At 34.2% G+C, this 18,800-nt stretch overlaps 1 protein-coding gene across 2 annotated transcripts in view; it reads left to right on the top strand.

Moving 5' to 3' along the window:
* The window catches only part of galnt18b (UDP-N-acetyl-alpha-D-galactosamine:polypeptide N-acetylgalactosaminyltransferase 18b), a 161,138-nt gene that overhangs the window by 122,865 nt on the left and 19,473 nt on the right, over window positions 1-18,800 (top strand). For both annotated transcript variants that reach the window (XM_059347891.1, XM_059347889.1), the window contains exons 7-9: window positions 2,482-2,667; window positions 9,863-10,000; window positions 16,972-17,067. In XM_059347891.1, coding sequence (XP_059203874.1) covers window positions 2,482-2,667; window positions 9,863-10,000; window positions 16,972-17,067 — 420 coding nt within the window. The remainder of the gene's footprint in view (window positions 1-2,481; window positions 2,668-9,862; window positions 10,001-16,971; window positions 17,068-18,800) is intronic.

Genomic DNA, 18,800 nt, shown 5'->3' with positions numbered 1-18,800 from the left:
TTGGTAATTCTGTGTCTTTTTTGTTAATTTTGTGTCTTTTTTGGTCATTTTGTGTCTTTTTTTGGTCATTTTGTGTCTTTTTTTTGTGGTAATTCTGTGTCTTTTTTAAATAATTTGGTGTCTTTTTTGGTCATTTTGTGTCTTTTTTGGTCATTTTGTCTTTTTTTAAATAATTTTGTGTCTTTTTTTGGTCATTTTGTGTCTTTTTTAAGTAATTTAGTTATTTAAGAAATATGAGAAGAAATCTAAGAATCTAATTTGTTCTCAAGTTCTATCTTAGGAAAAAACTTAAGAAGAAAGTTAAGAAAACAACTATAGATAAGAAGAACAAGATAAATTATCTAACACTTCTAAATCTAAAGTTTTAATTTATCTTGTTTTAAGAGTTAATTTCTTATTTTAAGTGTTCAACATGCTTATTTCTAGGTTTAATAATCTTAATTTAAGAAATCTTGTCGAGTGAAATGATCTGTCCATGCAGCAAGATCATTTCCCTCAAATTTAGCGTTTTTATCTTGTTTTTAGACACACCTTTTTTTGCAGTGTATATATATCAGATTTTGGGGGCGTTTGCATGCTTTATTGGACAGTGACAGAGAGGATAGAAAGATTGGAAGACGTGCAACAAAGGGACTTCGAGCCGGATTCAAACTCAATTCCACTGCGACACGGACTCAGTACCAGTGAGCCACCGGGACGCCCCCATAAAATATATTTAACAAAATTGCTGTTCTGTCGTCATGGAGAAGTCTTTTATTACCACCGTTTGCTGGGTCGAGGTACCACAGTCATGGAAAGTTTGCCGAGCAGCCTGCTCCCAGGTCTGGAGCCTCCCAGAGGTCTTCATTATGTGAGGAGTAAGAGCCACTGGCGTTTAGTCATCAAGGACTCGGGCTGCTCCTCTCAGGCGCCGGGACATTACGTTTCCCACCGCAGGGATTCCCTCCTCACAGTCAAGGATACAGTAGGCTGCAGAGGTGATGATGAAGGGCCTCTGCTTGTTGGCCAAACGTGCTTGAAGCAGCCTGGAAGTGATCCCATCACGGCTCGCTGCAGACGCGGTGAGGGATCCTCCCCACGGCTCTCAGCCCCAGTTACAGTCTGCTGCTAGGAGTCGAACAGAGTTACTGGCACTTAAAAAAATGTGCACAAAGACAAGAAAACGACGCTGAGTGATGAGAAAAGTAGAACAGTTCACTGCAAAAAAGTTGTGTCTAAAACAAGATAAAACACTAAATCTGAGGGAAATGATCTTGCTGCATGGACAGATAATTTCACTTGACAAGATTTATTAAATTAAGATTGTTAAATCTAGAAATAAGCATGTTGAACACTTAGAATAAGAAATTAACTCTTAAAACAAGATAAATTAAAGCTGCAAGCAGCGATTTTTGCAGAGATTGCAGAGATTTTTTTTTTATTTTGCAGTGTGCATTCAGCATTTCAAATCATTTTTAATGCAACATTTTGTGTTTAATGTTTTTGTGTGGTTTTATATGTTTTTTGTAATTTTTTCAGTTTTTTTGCAAATAATTGCAAATTTTTTGTGCGTTATGTGTGTTTTTGTGTTTCTTTGTCATTTTTTTGTGTTTTTATGTGTTTTTTTGTTTTTTTGTGTGTTTGATTTCTGTGTTTTTATGTTTTTAGTAATTTATTGTGTTTTTTTTAAATGTTTTCTTTGTGTGTTTTTGTATTTTTTTGTGTAATTTATGTGTGTTTTGTGTATTTTTATGTGTTTTTTGTAATATTATTGTGTTTTTTATGTTTTTTGTGTGTTTTTTTGTCATTTTTTGTGTGTGTTTTGGTGTGTTTTTGTGTTCAACATGTTGGTCCAATAAGTCAAAATTAAAAAATAATAATCAGGTCATATAGTTGAGGTTGTGCTGAAAACAATGATACCAACACAGCATGGTGAACATTTTTAAGTCGTTTATACAGACAGAATGAAAAGGAGTCAAAAACCAGCAGAAAAGCCCCAAACTCCAAAAGGTTAAGCGTTCAACATGCTTATTTCTAGATTTAATAATCTTAATTTAAGAAATCTTGTCAAGGTAAATTATCTGTCCATGCAGCAAGATCATTTCCCTCAGATTTAGTGTTTTATCAGGTTTTTAGACACACCTTTTCTCTCCAAAGTCTCCAAACAAAATAACATTTTCCAGCAAGTTTATAAAATCGGCAGTAAAATTGTGTTTTTCATAAGATTCAATTTGATTACAGGAAAAGAAATTAAACTTTCCAGAAACTTTTTGCTTCAGAAAGTAAACTCCAAACATAATTTCAGGCTGACTTCTCAGTAGCAGGAGGTGCAGCAGTGTGTCACAGCAACATCTGTGCAGCCTTCGCTGCAGCTGTGTCTGTCTGTCTGTGTTTTGCGACTTTCTGATTTCCTAAAACAGATCTGAAGCCGATTGCAATGCTGTTACTGCAGATGCATGATAATCATCTCTTCTCCTTGTTGTTGTTGTGTGTATAAACCAGGTGTGGCAGTGTGGCGGCAGCGTGGAGGTCCTGCCTTGTGCTCGCATCGCCCACATAGAGCGCGCTCACAAACCGTACACCGAGGACCTGACGTCCCACGTACGGAGGAACGCCCTCAGAGTGGCAGAAGTCTGGATGGACGAGTTTAAAAGCCACGTGTACATGGCCTGGAATATTCCTGTGGAGGTGAGTTCATGTGCAAGTCATGGATACGTAATATTCAGTGTTAAGTTTGATGAGTTGGTGAATATTGACTTCAGGAAAAAGGTACAAGACACAAAATATGATGAACAAGCTTTATTTACCCTCTAATTCACCAGAAATACACCGTATGTTATGGGCCTCAAACTGGCGGCCCGCGGGCCAATTGCGGCCCTCGTGACGATATTTTGTGGCCCCCACCTTGATATAAAAGTTTAATGTGAGTTTTATATGAATGGCACTTTACCATGTTGTGTGTGGAAGGTCCCTTTAATTACTTTTTTGTTTTTCTGTGGGGTTTTTTTGGTCATTTTGTTTCTTTTGTAAGTAATTTAGTTTTTTTTCTGTCATTTTGATACTGCCTCCAGCGGCCCCCAGGTAATTTGAGTTTGAGACCCCTGCCGTATATCATAGAAAGTAAACAGGCATTATAATTGAAATTTTAACTTTCCGACAGTCCTTGAATGGATCAAAGGTTACAAAGAAGTGAGGAAAAAGTAAACAAAATGAAGCTTAAAATTGTGATATTTCTGTCAAAATCACTTTATTCTACATGGGTTATTAATAATATTATCATAAATAAACCATTTGGAGTAACTAGATGCTGTTAAAAACATGAAATCAAACAGAACTTTTACACAGAGCAGAGGGGAGAGGACAGGAGAGGTTGTAAGCCACGTGAACATGGCCTGGAATATTCCTGTGGAGGTGAGTTCACATGCAAGTCATGGATACGTAATATTCAGTTTTAAGTTTGATGAGTCGGTGATTATTGACTCCAGGAAAACTGTCGTGACTTCCAAAATATGTTGAATAAACTTCATTAACCATCTAATTCTCCAAAAATACACCGTTCGTCATAGAGTAAAAAGGCATTATAATGGAAATTTGAACTTTCCGATAGTCCTTGAATGGTTCATAGGTTACAAAGAAGTGAGAAAAAGTAAACAAAATTAAGCATAAAATTGTGATCCATCTGTCAAATTAAAATTTTAAATTCTTTAAACAAGTAAAAAATATCTAGGCACTGGAAAAAACAACGATGTCTTGAAATAAATCCAAATATACTTATTTTAAGCAATTGTGGTTTGAATAACCCGACTGTCGTGACATTAAAATAAGCCAGAAATACTTGAAACGAGCACGTTTTGGTGGTTTTTGAAATATCATTCAAACTACATGCAACTAAAACTCTCAACTGGAACCAATATTTTAGGTAAAAACTCACCATATTCAACAGTTAAATAGATTGAAAAGCATGAGAAAGCTCACAATGTCAATCCTAAAAACAAGTCTTTACACAAGACTGAAATCCCTGTGAAGAGGTTATTCACTCATTTTTGTTTGAAAAATTTTTGTGCTTAAAATAAGCACATAAAGCTGTGGTCAGTAGGTAAATTATGCTCAAAACAAGATAATTAAGATACTATAGAGTAGAATAGAATAGTGCATGGGAGTGCAACTCCCATAGTGCATAAAACAAATTAAGAACAACAACACACAAACACTTAAGAACAATAAGGTATAGAGGTATAAAATGTATAAAATATCACAGCAAGAATAAATAATTGAATGGCAAAAAAATACTGAATGTACCTTAAAAACAGGACACAGCAGATATAGAAGACAGGTGAAGGTTGTGTGTGGATCAAATTTTTCAGAGTATTTATAGTGGTGATAGCTCGAGGAAAGAAACTATCCCTTTATTGCTAGACATAAGAAGAAAATACTTGGTAAGCTTCATGTTTTTGCAGTGCAGATGAGAAAATAAAGCTATGGTCATTATATAAATCTTTCGTTTCCGTTTATTTCGGTCAATACATGTCATTAAAAGAGAAGTAACAAACCTTATTACTCAATTATACTCAAAACAGTATAATACTTAAGATACTGTTGCTCAATATAAAAAGAAAATACTTGGTAAGCTTCATGTTTTTTGCAGTGTAGATAAGAACATAAAGCTGGTCAGTAGGTAAATTATACTTAAAACAAGATAATTAAGATAATATTGCTAGATATAAGAAGAAAATACTTGGTAAGCCTTATGTTTTTTGCAGTGTAGATGAGAAAATAAAGCTATGGTCAGTATATAAATCTTTCGTTTCCGTTTATTTCGGTCAATACATGTCCTTAAAAGAGAAGTAACAAACCTTATTACTCAATTATACTCAAAACAGTATAATTAAGATACTGTTGCTCGATATAAGAATAAAATACTTGGTAAGCTTCATGTTTTTTGCAGTGTACCAACATTTATTGGCGGCTGGGCTGCGTCATTAGAAAGTTATTCCAGCTGAGGTATTACACAGCGTGCTGAACTTCCTGAACTCTCGACCTCACTAACACAACCCTCAGTATATATACTTGTGTCCCACTTTTCAAATGTCAGATGTCAGCCGTGAACTGGCTACAGGCTTTAATTGACACAAGGCGAGAGCTCAGGAGTCGGTTATTTTTATGTTACCTATACGAAGGATTTGCTGTTGCAGCCTTTTGCGTCATAATCCAAAGGAAGCTTTCACACAGAAGTCCTAGTCAGATGTGGAAAAAAAATGATGCACAAGCCCACAAATATGAATAAATATGATATAATCATAAAGCTACAGCAGCTCCATCCTGCAGCCACCTAATCTAAATGTCACAGGGTTGAGTGTCATCTGTTATCAGCTGCACTCCTCCCATCGCAGATGTTGAGTTGAATCAGGTCCCGACACCTCCACAAGGCTTCTGTTACCTACAGAACACTCTGAATTAAATACGTGCCATGGAATAGATAAATGCTTAATATGTTACAATGAAATAGTCTAAAAGGAGACATTAGCAGGGACAAAATTCCAGGGTGACAATAAAAATTCTTGAGATTCATTAACCCTTTGATGCACAACATATAAACACCTTCTAATGCACAACATGGGTCAAAAATGACCTGCATTCCTTTTTTATGTTATTTCATGCTGCTGTGTGTGTGAATATCTTTTTTTTTATTACAACAGATCATGCTATCCATTTTTTCTTTCATACTTTATGAAGAAAAATGTTTTTTTGTATTATTACATCAAGTTTACACACATAGGTCAAAAATGACCTTGTGCATTAGAAGCGTAATGATACAAAAAGGTGATACAAAAAATTTACAATTTGAGTATATGTGTAGCTATGTTTGTCTTATTTTGAAGGTTTAACTTTAAAAGAGTTGTTAGAACCACCAGATTACATTGGAAAATCACATATTTTAACATTTGAGACTTATTAGAGCCACCAAATAATAATTTCCATTGGAAAAAAAACACCAATTTAACAAAATAGGATAGTTAATATTTGTGTCTTCTTTGTCAGGTTTTAAATTGGTGACAACATATAAACACCTTCTAATGCACAACATGGGTCAAAAATGACCTCGTGCATTAGAAGAGAAGGGGTGAAAAAAAGGGTTTTTATTCAAAAAGTAAGAAATGAAAACATAGAAGACACAAAATGACCAAAAAAGACAGAAAATGACAAAAAAGACACAAAAATTACCAAAAAAGACACAAATGACCAAAAAAGACAAAATTACCAAAAAAGACACAAAATTACCAAAAAAGACACAAAAATACACAAAATTACAAAATAGACACAAAATAACCAAAAAAGAAATAGAAAAAGACACAAAAAAGACACAAAATGACCAAAAAAGACACAAAAATTAGGATGTATGATGATTAAAAAACAAGTTATTTGAGGAAAACCTGCAATACTGAATGATGAAATAAATTTATTGCAAAGATATAGAATATAAAAACTCAGTCGGGTCACTTTAGACCATGTTGTGCATCAAAGGGTTAAAGAAAGTATTTGTTTTGTGACCTAGGAGCAGAATAATGAATTCAGAAAGGAAAAAATGGAAGAAAGATGTACATAATTAATTCTATTAAATTATGGATTTGCAGTTTATTCTTCTGCATCTCTTATTTGAGGCTTTATTGTGTTATTTGAGATGTTGAGTAAAGGAATTTGCAATGTCAACAGCTCATAAAATGGTACAAAGTGTTTCACAGTTTGCAGAATCACACAAATCTAACTGATAGAACATGTAAATGTTGCATGCTGCCTCGTGTGTTTACGGCTGTTTTAGTGTGATATTTCTGTGTTGTTTTTTTTTAGAAGATGCCGATTTTCATTTGATCTTGAACTGGATTCAGTAAATTAAAGTAAATATCCGCACCATGTCGTCTTACGTTAAATGCAGCATCCCTCAAAGGCTAAGTTAAATGTTTGCTCACTGAAGCTTTTTTCCTTCTCCTGCATAATCTGTTTGAATATGTAAATCCACGTTATGAATAGATGAACATCTGCAGGCAATTCATTCAGTCAATAATGAGGCGTTTAACAGAGTCTGTACTCAAGAAGCATGAAATTTAGCCCCAGCTTTAGCCCCCTGAATTAACTACACAGCTAAATTGTCAGTGTTAATTTACCTCTGAGAGCGTGAAAATCAACACGGTGCCAGCGTTCATATGAAGTCCACCCGAGTTCACGTTTTGATGTCTTTGAGTACCAGAAAGTCACATTAGCAACAGCAAATGTAGCTCTTAAGTATTAAAGGGAGATAAACCAGTGATGTGGAAGAAACACTGAGATCCTTGAAGGTTTATTATGTAACATTTTCACATAAAAACGTCTAAAAATGACCAGATTATGTTTATTTGTTGAGTGCTATATTGCATTGCAGCCAAAATGTTTCCAACAATCCACATTTTTACTTTTTGGCTCTATTGATCTCTATATTTTAACCCTCTGTAGTCTCCAAAAGCTCCAAATAATCCAGACTTGTTGACTCCATCCAGACTAGAAAACAAAGCAGCGTGGAGCCCTACTGTAAATTTACCTCTAAAGTTCTGGCTGTAAACTCCATGAGGCCAGTTTCAGTTTGATGATGATATACCAAGTAAAACTGGAGACAAGCTCAAATATATTTAGTATAAAATGATAGAACTGGATGGAACCCTCTTATATGTTAGATTTGACACCTTTGTTCACATTTGCAACATTTAAAATTCTTAATGAGCATGATAGTGTTTTGGAAGTAAAAAAAAGATTCAAAACCACATTTTATATTGGACTAAAGGACTAAAAAAGACACAAAATGACCCAAAAAAGACATAAAATAACTAAAAAAGACACAGAAAGACACAAAATGACTAAAAAATACACAAAATGACCAAAAAATACACAAAATGACCAAAATTGACCAAAAACAGACACAAAATGACAAAAAAAAGACACAAAATGACCAAAGAAAGACACAAAATTACTAAAAAAGAGACACAAAATGGTCAAAAAAGGCACAAAAAAGACACAGAAAGACACAAAATGACTAAAAAATACACAAAATGACCAAAATTGACCAAAAAAAGACACAAAATGACTAAAAAAAGACACAAAATGACTAAAAAAAGACACAAAATGACCAAAAAAAAGACACAAAATGACAAAAAAAGACACAAAACGACTTACAAAGACAAAAAATGACTAAAAAATACACAAAATGACCAAAATTGTTACGCTAAACACACAAGACAAAAATAAAATCGAGTCCCACTAGAAAAAAATCAATTATTATTAGGTCATATAGGTGAAAAAAAATATACCAACATGACATTTAAACATGTTTTAAGTGGTGTATACAGGCAGGATGGAAAGGATTCAAAAATGGACAAAATAGCCCAAAACTCCATGTAGTTAACAGGATAAAGGATCTTAGTCATGGGACGTCTGGATCTGAGGAACACGCTGAGTTAGCAGCAGCTGTCCACCAAGCAGCATAGCACGGATTTTCTATTGTTGTTGTGGAAAATCCTTTATTCAGTGTTTTTACTGGTTTTAATCAGCGGCTCCGTTTGTTTTGGAGAGGAGGAGACCTCTGCAGATAATCCAGCTCCAGTAAAAACCTCCTGAACATCTGGATCCTTAATTCATCAGAGAAACACACTGAGCAAACATCAGCAGCAGCTCAGTCTGCAGCTCTCTGGGACGTCCTGTCTGCAGATGCAGATATTTAATGCAAAACAGCTTTATTCTGTGTCTTCACTGGTTTATTAACTATATTTCCAAATGGACCATATTAACTTTTTTTTAGACTTTTCTGTCTTTTGCTTTTTTTAAAAATATGAAATATTCAATGTTTTAAGAATGTTGTTTAATCCTCCTGTTATATTTATTTCTCGTTTGTGGGTTAATTTGATGTTTAATTAATGTTTAATTGTCCAAAAGTGTCAAAAACAAAAAAAATCCAAATAAAATTTGTTTATAATTCATCATTAACTCCATTACTAACCATTTCAATCAATATTTAGTGCAATGGTGTTCTTTACCTCTCACAGATCAGGTTCAATGAGGATAATTCACTCGTTTTTCATTTAAAAATTCATTTTCTTTTTGTTTCCATGACTGTAAAAAGTAAAAATGAGACACAAAATGACCAAAAATAGATGTAAAAATTACCAAAAAAGACAGAAAAATTATCGAAATCGAAACAAATTGACCAAAAATAGATGTAAAAATTACCAAAAAAAAGACACAAAATGACCCACAAAATACCCCAAAATAGGGCAAAATTACCAATAACATTAACAGAATTACACTTTTAAAAACACAAACCAAGGACAAACAAAAAAAGCAAAAATGATTACATTTACAAACAGATTATGAAAAACACGTACATGTTATAGAGTCGTCCTCAAGTAATCTCAGTTTAGATTTAAAAGCGCTAAATGAACTAAATAATAGATGAATATACTCTTATGTGGTTTATGTTAAAAAAATGTTTGATCATTGTAAATTGATGATGTTTTTATGTTCAATCTCGACCTGAAAAGTAAGTTGGAAGTTGGAAGCCACTACTTTAATCCTAGCTCTGTTGAATAAACTTCTGTTGTAACTGTGTGATGTGACAGCTGGAATCGTCCAGTGGTTGGTTTTTAAGTCGGAACAGGAAAAAAATCAAAAACCCTCCAGAAGCTATTCAAATTCACAACAAATGGCTGCACAATGGCCCATTATCTGATTTGCTTCTCCACTAGCTACAGTTAATCAATTTTTATGCTTTGTGTGCATCTGTGTGTTCTTCTCTGTGTGTGTGTGTGTGTGTGTGTGTGTGTGTGTGTGTGTGTGTGTGTGTGTGTGTGTGGCTTGTTCCCAGGACCCGGGGATTGATATTGGCGATATCTCTGAGAGGAAGGCTCTGAGGAAGAGGCTGCAGTGTAAAACTTTCCGCTGGTACCTGGTCAACATCTACCCCGAGATGAGGATGTACAGCGACACCATCGCATACGGAGTAGTAAGCCCTCAGCCGCCGCCCGCCGCCGCCGCCACTAGCTTCATCCCAAATGCAACTCAGCATCTGCAAAAGCCAAAACAAGTCTAAAGCGTGCCTGAGCAAATCATTTTAATCCGTTGTGTTGGGATGCGGATGGCTGCTGTCAGGAGCACAAACAGTTGACAAAGAGCAGGTTGGCTGCAGACTCTTCCCTTCGCACCTCACAAGTCACAGGAAAACAATTTTCTGTCGGATTAATGTGATGAAAATAGATACATATATAGATGAATTAAGGCGTACTTTAAATATAGATGTAGTATTTCCCACTTGAGGGCTCTGCAGCAGGATTTTATTAGTGCACCAAGCCAGAGAAAGTGACAGCCAACAGGCCTGGCAGTGTTTCTATTTGCCCGTTCCTAGTTGTTCTCAAACAGCTTTTTCTCCACGGTCCTCCCACCTCACATCACTGTGCTGCACCCTAATACACAGTGACACGCAGACCGCAGTATTATGGCACGGCTTTCTGTTGTATGGATGCTTTTTTTTCTTTTTATTACAGTCTGACAAATTGTGGACGGATATAGGGAGGAAATAGGCCGGCCTCATTACATTCATTTCTCCCAGTCAGATGACCTCATTATTCTATATTTGCGACATGCATTTGATGGGTTTGTCGTGTTCGGCTCTGCGGATGTCTGCCAAATTGGCATATGACAATGTCCACTGTGAAGCATTGCATTGTTGTTTTTTTTATGACTTTGTATATACATGCATAATGGAGATTAATTACTGGTTTTATTTTTTGCCACTTGAGTCCCCACCTACTCACTCAGTCTTTCCTCGGGCTGTTTTTCCTCCCTATTAGCCATGCACAGGTCAGGATTTTTTAATATGCACCCTCTCGACCCAATATGAGAGCCGGTCCACAGAATATATATTAATAAGCAACTATACCCGAATTGCAAACCGCCTATTTGATGCATTATATGAGCACAATAGTCAGAAGTAGGACAGGAGCTTATAAATCCTAATGTGAGGCTCCGTGGTCGATGACTGTCACTCATCAGTGATGGACAATGTCCATCTTGCCGAGCCTGTTGTGGTGCTATGAGGAGATGTAATATCCTGCTTTTTTATTGAGGAGTGACAGAGAGAAGGGAAGGAGACATGCAGCAGAGAGACCTCGGGGAGGATTCAAACCCTTGTCTGCTGTGACAAGGACTCAGCCGTAGTGAGTCACAGGGACACCCACCGTGTCTTTTTTCAGTTTTACAGTGGTGGAAGAAGTATTCAGATCTCTTACTTACGTAAAAGTACTAATACAACACTGTGAAATTACTGCAGTGCAAATAAAAGTCCTGCATTCAAAACCTCACTGTCTTTTTTGGGTAATTTTGTATGGGGTTTTTTTTTTGTAATTTTGTGTCTTTTTTTAAGTAATTTAGGTTTTTTTCTGACATTTTGCGTATTTTTTAGTAATTTTGTGTCTTTTTTAAGTAATTTAGTTTTTTTCCGTCATTTTGTGTCTTTTTTGTAATTTTGTGTCTTTTTTGGCCATTTTGTGGGTTTTTTTAAGTAATTTTGTGTCTTTTTTTAAGTAATTTAGGTTATTTTCTGTCATTTTGTGTCTTTTTTTGGTCATTTTGTGCCTTTTTTTAAAGTAATTTAGTGTTTTTTCAGTCATTTTGTGTCTTTTTTTAGTAATTTCGTGTCTTTTATTTGGTCATTTTGATACTGCCTCCAGCGGCCTCCAGGTAATTAGAGTTTGAGACCCCTGCTCTAAATGCTGATTCACTTTAAGCTAATGTCTTCCCCACAGGTGTCACTGTTGCATATTTCCTTTTTTTTTGCATATTTCCTTTTTGTTTTTCCTAGCTGTTGCACGGGACCATGTGCTGCCTGTGGATTTACTGATAATCAGATTGAAGTAGACATCCTCTGAGCCAATGGGGAGCTGAATCATCCCCTCGTTGTGTTCTTCTGATCTCACATCTTTATCTAATTCACTCCCCCACTCAAACCACCATCCCTGCAGCTCCCCGCGGCGCCGTTTGTATCTCACAATCAGCCAGACCTTTGTCATGATGCACATGAATAACCCTCTGGGCCTCCAAACTCTGAGTCATGTTCATTAGGCGTAACGCTGCTGATTTACATTTCTACAAAGCGAAAAATGGATTCAAGAGGATTCAAAGTATGATTCAGATGTTTTCAGGCTTACTTCTGTAAATATCCTTTAATATTTATATTCTCTTTATGTGAATCTCTGACAATATGCCAGGCTGACGTGACATTTCTATTGTGGGATTTAAACATCCTTTTCTCTTTTTCGGTTTAAAAACACCTGTCCAAACCGTGAGAATACATTTTCATCCCCACATTGAGCACCGCAGCGGGCTGTGCTTAATTTTTGGATAATAGTTTTTCCCCCGTAGAGGAAATAATGAAGCGTAGAGTCGAGGAGAGCAGGTGGTAGATGCAGCTTCCTGCTCTCACTGAGAGAGATTTTATCTGAGGACTGGACGCCGCACAGGAAATATCAGTTACCATTATTCATCGTCCAGTACACAACATTTATTTCACCTCACCAAACACTTTCAGATGTTTTTTTCCTTTATCTGGATAGTGTCTTAAATAGTTTCCTTATAAAATATACAGTCCATTATCACAATCTATAATCCCATCATTACAATCCATCATTGTTTTTTCATCACTAATCCCTATTTTAACTCTACTTTACTACTTTTTAAGACAAATTTAAATCAGCATAAGTACAAATTATATAATATAACTGACATATTTTTTTAGTTTAATCTTTGGCAAATACAAACTTTCATCTTTTTTCTGACTTTTTAAAACCCCACTATATATTAAAATCTCTTTCATCTCTTAGAATTTATGGATAGACGCTAATTTCAAAGCCTGTCTTAAAGCCCCTAAAGACTTTAAGCTTTAAATCTTTTCTTCTTACATCTTTACACATTATATATTTATGGGTTTAAAAAAAGCTGCAAGAAAAATAAAAAAAAAACAACATTTAGGTATTAGTTAGTAAGAGTTTTAGATTCAGCTAATCTGCTTTGTTAGGACTTTGTGGATGTTGTCTTTCATATAAAATCAGCCAAACTGAAGCAGAAAACAGTTTATTCATGTTGGAGCTCATCATTTATAGTAAGAAGCTGATTGAAGGGCCTCAAAATGTCTCATTTCTCTGTAAAATATCCTGTTTTGAGAGCTGATATAATAAGAGCCTGACCAATATTAGCTCATCACACATAAATCGATGAAATATCAGCATCGGCATACATAAAATAAAATACTAAAATACTTTTTTTCAGAATATAATGCATAAAAATATACTTAACTTATAAAAGGTTTTGGTAACACTTTATATTAAGGTACACTTATTCAACATGAATTAGTTGCTTATTAGCATGCAAATTTTGGTTTTTGGATTTTGGTTATTTTCAACAAAACCATGGAAAATGTCTAGATAAACGCCCATGAAGTTGGAGTAAAATATTAGTTTTTTTAATCTCTTTTCATGAAATGATTGTGACAATGTGATTTATTCTTGACAGATAACGTGTAAATCTTCTCAAAACTTTATCAATCAGTCTCTTCCAAACATATCACAATGAAAGTGAAACTACAATGAACAGAGGATTGTGTCTGAAAACTTTATTATTCCAAATTTATGGGCGATTTATGTGTAGATATATACTCTGACACTACACTGCAAAAAAGTGTACAACATGCTTATTTCTAGATTTAATAATCTTAAATTGTCAAGGTAAATTATCTGTCCATGCAGCAAGATCATTTCCCTCAGATTTAGTGTTTTATCTTGTTTTAGACACATCTTTTTTTGCAGTGTGGGTTGTTTAACACTCCTGTTATGTTGCGAGTCAAATTGACCCATTTCAAAGTTTAAAAATCTAAAAAATAAATAGTTAGAAGTTTTTTTTTCGGGATGAAACTTCTTCTGCTTGGCTTAATAAGTGTAATCAACACATAAAGTGAAAATGGTTCATTTCACATATTTGCATGTTTATATTACATAGAAAAGTGAAATTATCAGTCCATGCAGCAAGATCATTTCCCTCAGATTTACTGTTTTTATCTTGTTTTTAGACACATTTTTTGCGCAGTGTGAACGCACAAAACGTCCAACCTTGAAGCAGCAGAAGACCACAACGGCCACTTTATTAGGTACACCTTGCTAGCTAATAAAGTGGCCGGTGAGTGTTGGTCAATATATTAATATGGGTTTTTTTTTACTCCCTTATATTGGCATCAGCTCCAAAATCCATTAGTGTTTGTGCTCTGAGTATAATATGGCAGAATATAGTTTACATGAGAAGAGTTGTGCAATGTGTTTTAAATGTGATTGACTTAAATAAACTGTTGCTCATAAAGTTGGAATAAAATATCTCTTTCCATGAAAGGATTGTGACAATGTGATTAGTATTCTTGACAGATAAAGTGTATATGTTCTCAAAACTTTATTAATCAATCTCTTGATTGTGATTACTGATGCATTTTAATGGGAATAAACAGAAGATTGTGTCTGAAAACAAAATTATTCCAACTTTATGGGCTCACAGTGGTCTGCACCCTGCTGTTTTAGATAGAAACCATTATTCATTGCAGCATAAACACTCAGAGTCAAAGGGTGTTAAAAGCTGATTATGATTATGAAGTATCTGTCTTAGTTTTGAGCATGCAAGCATGGTCATACACTGTAAAAAATGTCTGTAGATTTTACGGTGAAAAACTGCTAAACCATGACAGTAAAAGACCATAAAATGATAAACGGGTTAATTCAGTTTCAGTAACAATGAAACACTGTACATGTATATATCAGCCAAAACAGTATTTTTTACAGTTTAAAAAAAAAAATACTTCACTTTAAAATACACTGGCACCATGTTTGTAGAAAAAATATACTTTAATATATATACAAGCCATCATTTCTTTTATTTTTTGTAAAAAAAAAAAAAAAATTCTACCTGTTAAATGTACTAAACACTATAACATCTCTAAGAGAAATATACTGTAATATATAAACAAGCCATAATTTTTGCATTTATTTTTTGTAAAAAAATACTTTTTCTAACTGTTTAATAAATAACACCAATAAATCTCTAAAAACCATATCTCTAACAGAAATATACTGTAATATTTAATGGTCAAATCTTTAATTTATGCGGCATTTATAAAGTATTTTATTGTCAATTATATGGCAGAACAGTGTTTCTTTTGATGGAAAAACTTTTTATTTATATGGTAAAAATTTAATAAAATGCCTTAATCTTAAACATAAAATCAACAGTGTCGATATCTTTTTACCGTAATAATAAAAAAAAGTTCTACCGTATTTATTACGGTAAATATCTGGCAACCACAACTGCTGTTTTTTTACCGTAAAAACAACAGTATTTTCTTGTCAATTATATGGCAGAACAGCGTTTCTTTTGATGGAAAAACTTTATTTATACAGTAAAAATGTAATAAAGTGGCAATCTTAAACGTGAAATCAACAGTGCTAATATCTTTTTACCATAATAGTAAAAAAAAAAGTTCTACCGTATTTATTACGGTAAAGTTCTGGCAACCACAACTGCCGTTTTTTTCACCGTAAACAACATTATTTTCTTGTCAATTATATGGCAGAACAGCGTTTCTTTTGATGGAAAAACGTTATTTATACGGTAAAAATTTAATAAAGTGGCAATCTTAAACGTGAAATCAACAGTGCTAATATCTTTTTACAATAATAGTAAAAAAAAAAAAGTTCTACCGTATTTATTACGGTAAAGTTCTGGCAACCACAATTGCCGTTTTTTTACTGTAAAAACAACAGTATTTTCTTGTCAATTATATGGGGTAAAAATGTAATAAAGTGGCAATCTTAAACGTGAAATCAACAGTGCTAATATCTTTTTACCGTAATAGTAAAAAAAGTTCTACCGTATTTATTACGGTAAATATCTGGCAACCACAACTGCCGTTTTTTACCGTAAAAACAACAGTATTTTCTTGTCAATTATATGGCAGAACAGCGTTTCTTTTGATGGAAAAACTGTATTTATACGGTAAAAATGTAATAAAGTGGCAATCTTAAACGTGAAATCAACAGTGCTAATATCTTTTTACCATAATAGTAAAAAAAAAAGTTCTACCGTATTTATTACGGTAAAGTTCTGGCAACCACAACTGCCGTTTTTTTTACCGTAAACAACATTATTTTCTTGTCAATTATATGGCAGAACAGCGTTTCTTTTGATGGAAAAACGTTATTTATACGGTAAAAATTTAATAAAGTGGCAATCTTAAACATAAAATCAACAGAGTCAATATCTTTTGATGGAAAAACTTTATTTATACGGTAAAAATGTAATAAAGTGGCAATCTTAAACGTGAAATCAACAGTGCTAATATCTTTTTACAATAATAGTAAAAAAAAAAAAGTTCTACCGTATTTATTACGGTAAAGTTCTGGCAACCACAATTGCCGTTTTTTTACTGTAAAAACAACAGTATTTTCTTGTCAATTATATGGGGTAAAAATGTAATAAAGTGGCAATCTTAAACGTGAAATCAACAGTGCTAATATCTTTTTACCGTAATAGTAAAAAAAGTTCTACCGTATTTATTACGGTAAATATCTGGCAACCACAACTGCCGTTTTTTACCGTAAAAACAACAGTATTTTCTTGTCAATTATATGGCAGAACAGCGTTTCTTTTGATGGAAAAACTGTATTTATACGGTAAAAATGTAATAAAGTGGCAAACAGTGCTAATATCTTTTTACCATAATAGTAAAAAAAAGTTGCACCGTATTTATTACGGTAAAGTTCTGGCAACCACAGCTGCTGGTTTTTTACCGTAAAAACAACTTCTTCTTTTTTACAGTGTATTACTGGTTTTACCCTCATAAAATTCATATATTTTGTTTCTTTGTGTGTGTTTTTCTTTGTCTTCCAGCTGAAAAACTCCCTGAAGAACGATCTGTGTCTGGACCAGGGCCCCGACAACGACAACGTGCCCATCCTGTATCTCTGCCACGGGATGACACCTCAGGTTAGAGCACTCTTTCTCTGCACCACTGTTTCATGAAGCCAGATTTAATATATCATCTCTATATTTTACCTCCATCCTGGGTTTTCCTCACTCGATAAAACCTGCTCCATCTCGAAAAGAAAAATAACTTTCCTGTGCTCACAGATTGGATCAAACTCAGAAGCTTTACCTCATAAAACAGGATCCAGGTTTCTGTTTTGCCCTTTTACAGAAACACTACCTGATATTTTTAAATACATATTAAACTCCATTTTTCACACACCTCCGTTTCACGCTGACATGTCCTAACTGAGTCCAGCTCAGAATAAAATGTCACGTTATTGACGAAACACAATGTAAAATCCTGTTTTTTTGATTAAGTTAGATTGTAGCAGAACATTTGTCTCTGTCTACCAGCTTTCTTTACTTTAATGTCAAAGGGTTTCTTTTTGGTCATTTGTGTCTTTTTGTGTCTTTTTGGTCATTTTGTGTCTGTTGTGTCCTTTTTTAGTTATTTTGTGTCTTCTGTAGGTTTTTTGGTTATTCTGTCTTCTCATTTTGTGTCTTTTTTGGTCATTTTGTCTTTTTTTGGTCATTTTGTGTCTTTTTTTGGTAATTTGGGTCTTTTTTGTGTCTTTTTTTGGTCATTTTGTATCTGTTATTGTGTCTTTTTTAGTTATTTTGTGTCTTCTGTGGATTTTTTTTTGTTTATTCTGTCTTCTCATGTTGTGTCTTTTTTGGTCATTTTGTCTTTTTTTGCTCATTTGTGTCTTTTTGTGTCTTTTTTGTTCATTTTGTGTCGTGTCTTTTTTAGTTATTTTGTGTCATCCGTGGTTTTCTTTTGGTTATTCTGTCTTCTCATTTTGTGTCTTTTTTGGTCATTTTGTGTCTTTTTTTGCTCATTTGTGTCTTTTTGGTCATTTTGTGTCTGTTGTTGTGTCTTTTTTAGTTATTTTGTGTCTTCTGTGGTTTTCTTTCTTCTTCTCATTTTGTTAAACAGGATCCAGGTTTCTGTTTTGCCCTTTTACAGAAACACTACCTGATATTTTTAAATACATATTAAACTCCATTTTTCACACACCTCCGTTTCACGCTGACATGTCCTAACTGAGTCCAGCTCAGAATAAAATGTCACGTTATTGACGAAACACAATGTAAAATCCTGTTTTTTTGATTAAGTTAGATTGTAGCAGAACATTTGTCTCTGTCTCCAGCTTTCTTTACTTTAATGTCAAAGGGTTTCTTACACACACAGCCTGATAGACCTCGGGATTATTTCAACCGCTCGCTGCTGTTTTCCATCAGTCAATGTCTTAAAAACCGTATCTCTGCACTAGTTGTTCAGGACATATCTCGGCCCGAATAATAGGGGGTTTAAGTGTCTTCAAATGTTAGCACAGCTTCATTATCATTTACTTTCTGCAGCCTCTTCCAGCTCCTATCGATCCCTCCATCCCATTATGTTTGAGAAGATTGTTTTCAGAGATTGTTTAACCTTGCCGTGACAGTTGTAAACTTGTCTTATAGAGTGAGGCTTGATCTCACATTATCCCTCTCAATTCAAATGAATCTATTGGACGTTTCACACTCATTACGCCCCGTATTGATATTTGCACTGCAGTGCAAATTAAAACGGATTCGGGAGAAATCATTTGTGTCTTTTTTGGTAATTTTGTGTCTGTTATTGTGTCTTTTTTAGTTATTTTGTGTCTTCTGTGGGGTTTTTTTTTTGTTTTTCTGTCTTCTCATTTTGT

Source organism: Centropristis striata, chromosome 2 (genome assembly GCF_030273125.1).
Source record: "Centropristis striata isolate RG_2023a ecotype Rhode Island chromosome 2, C.striata_1.0, whole genome shotgun sequence".
Lineage (NCBI taxonomy): Eukaryota > Metazoa > Chordata > Actinopteri > Perciformes > Serranidae > Centropristis > Centropristis striata.
The sequence above is the reverse complement of the archived record's forward strand: the minus strand, read 5'-3'. Positions and strand labels throughout refer to the sequence as shown.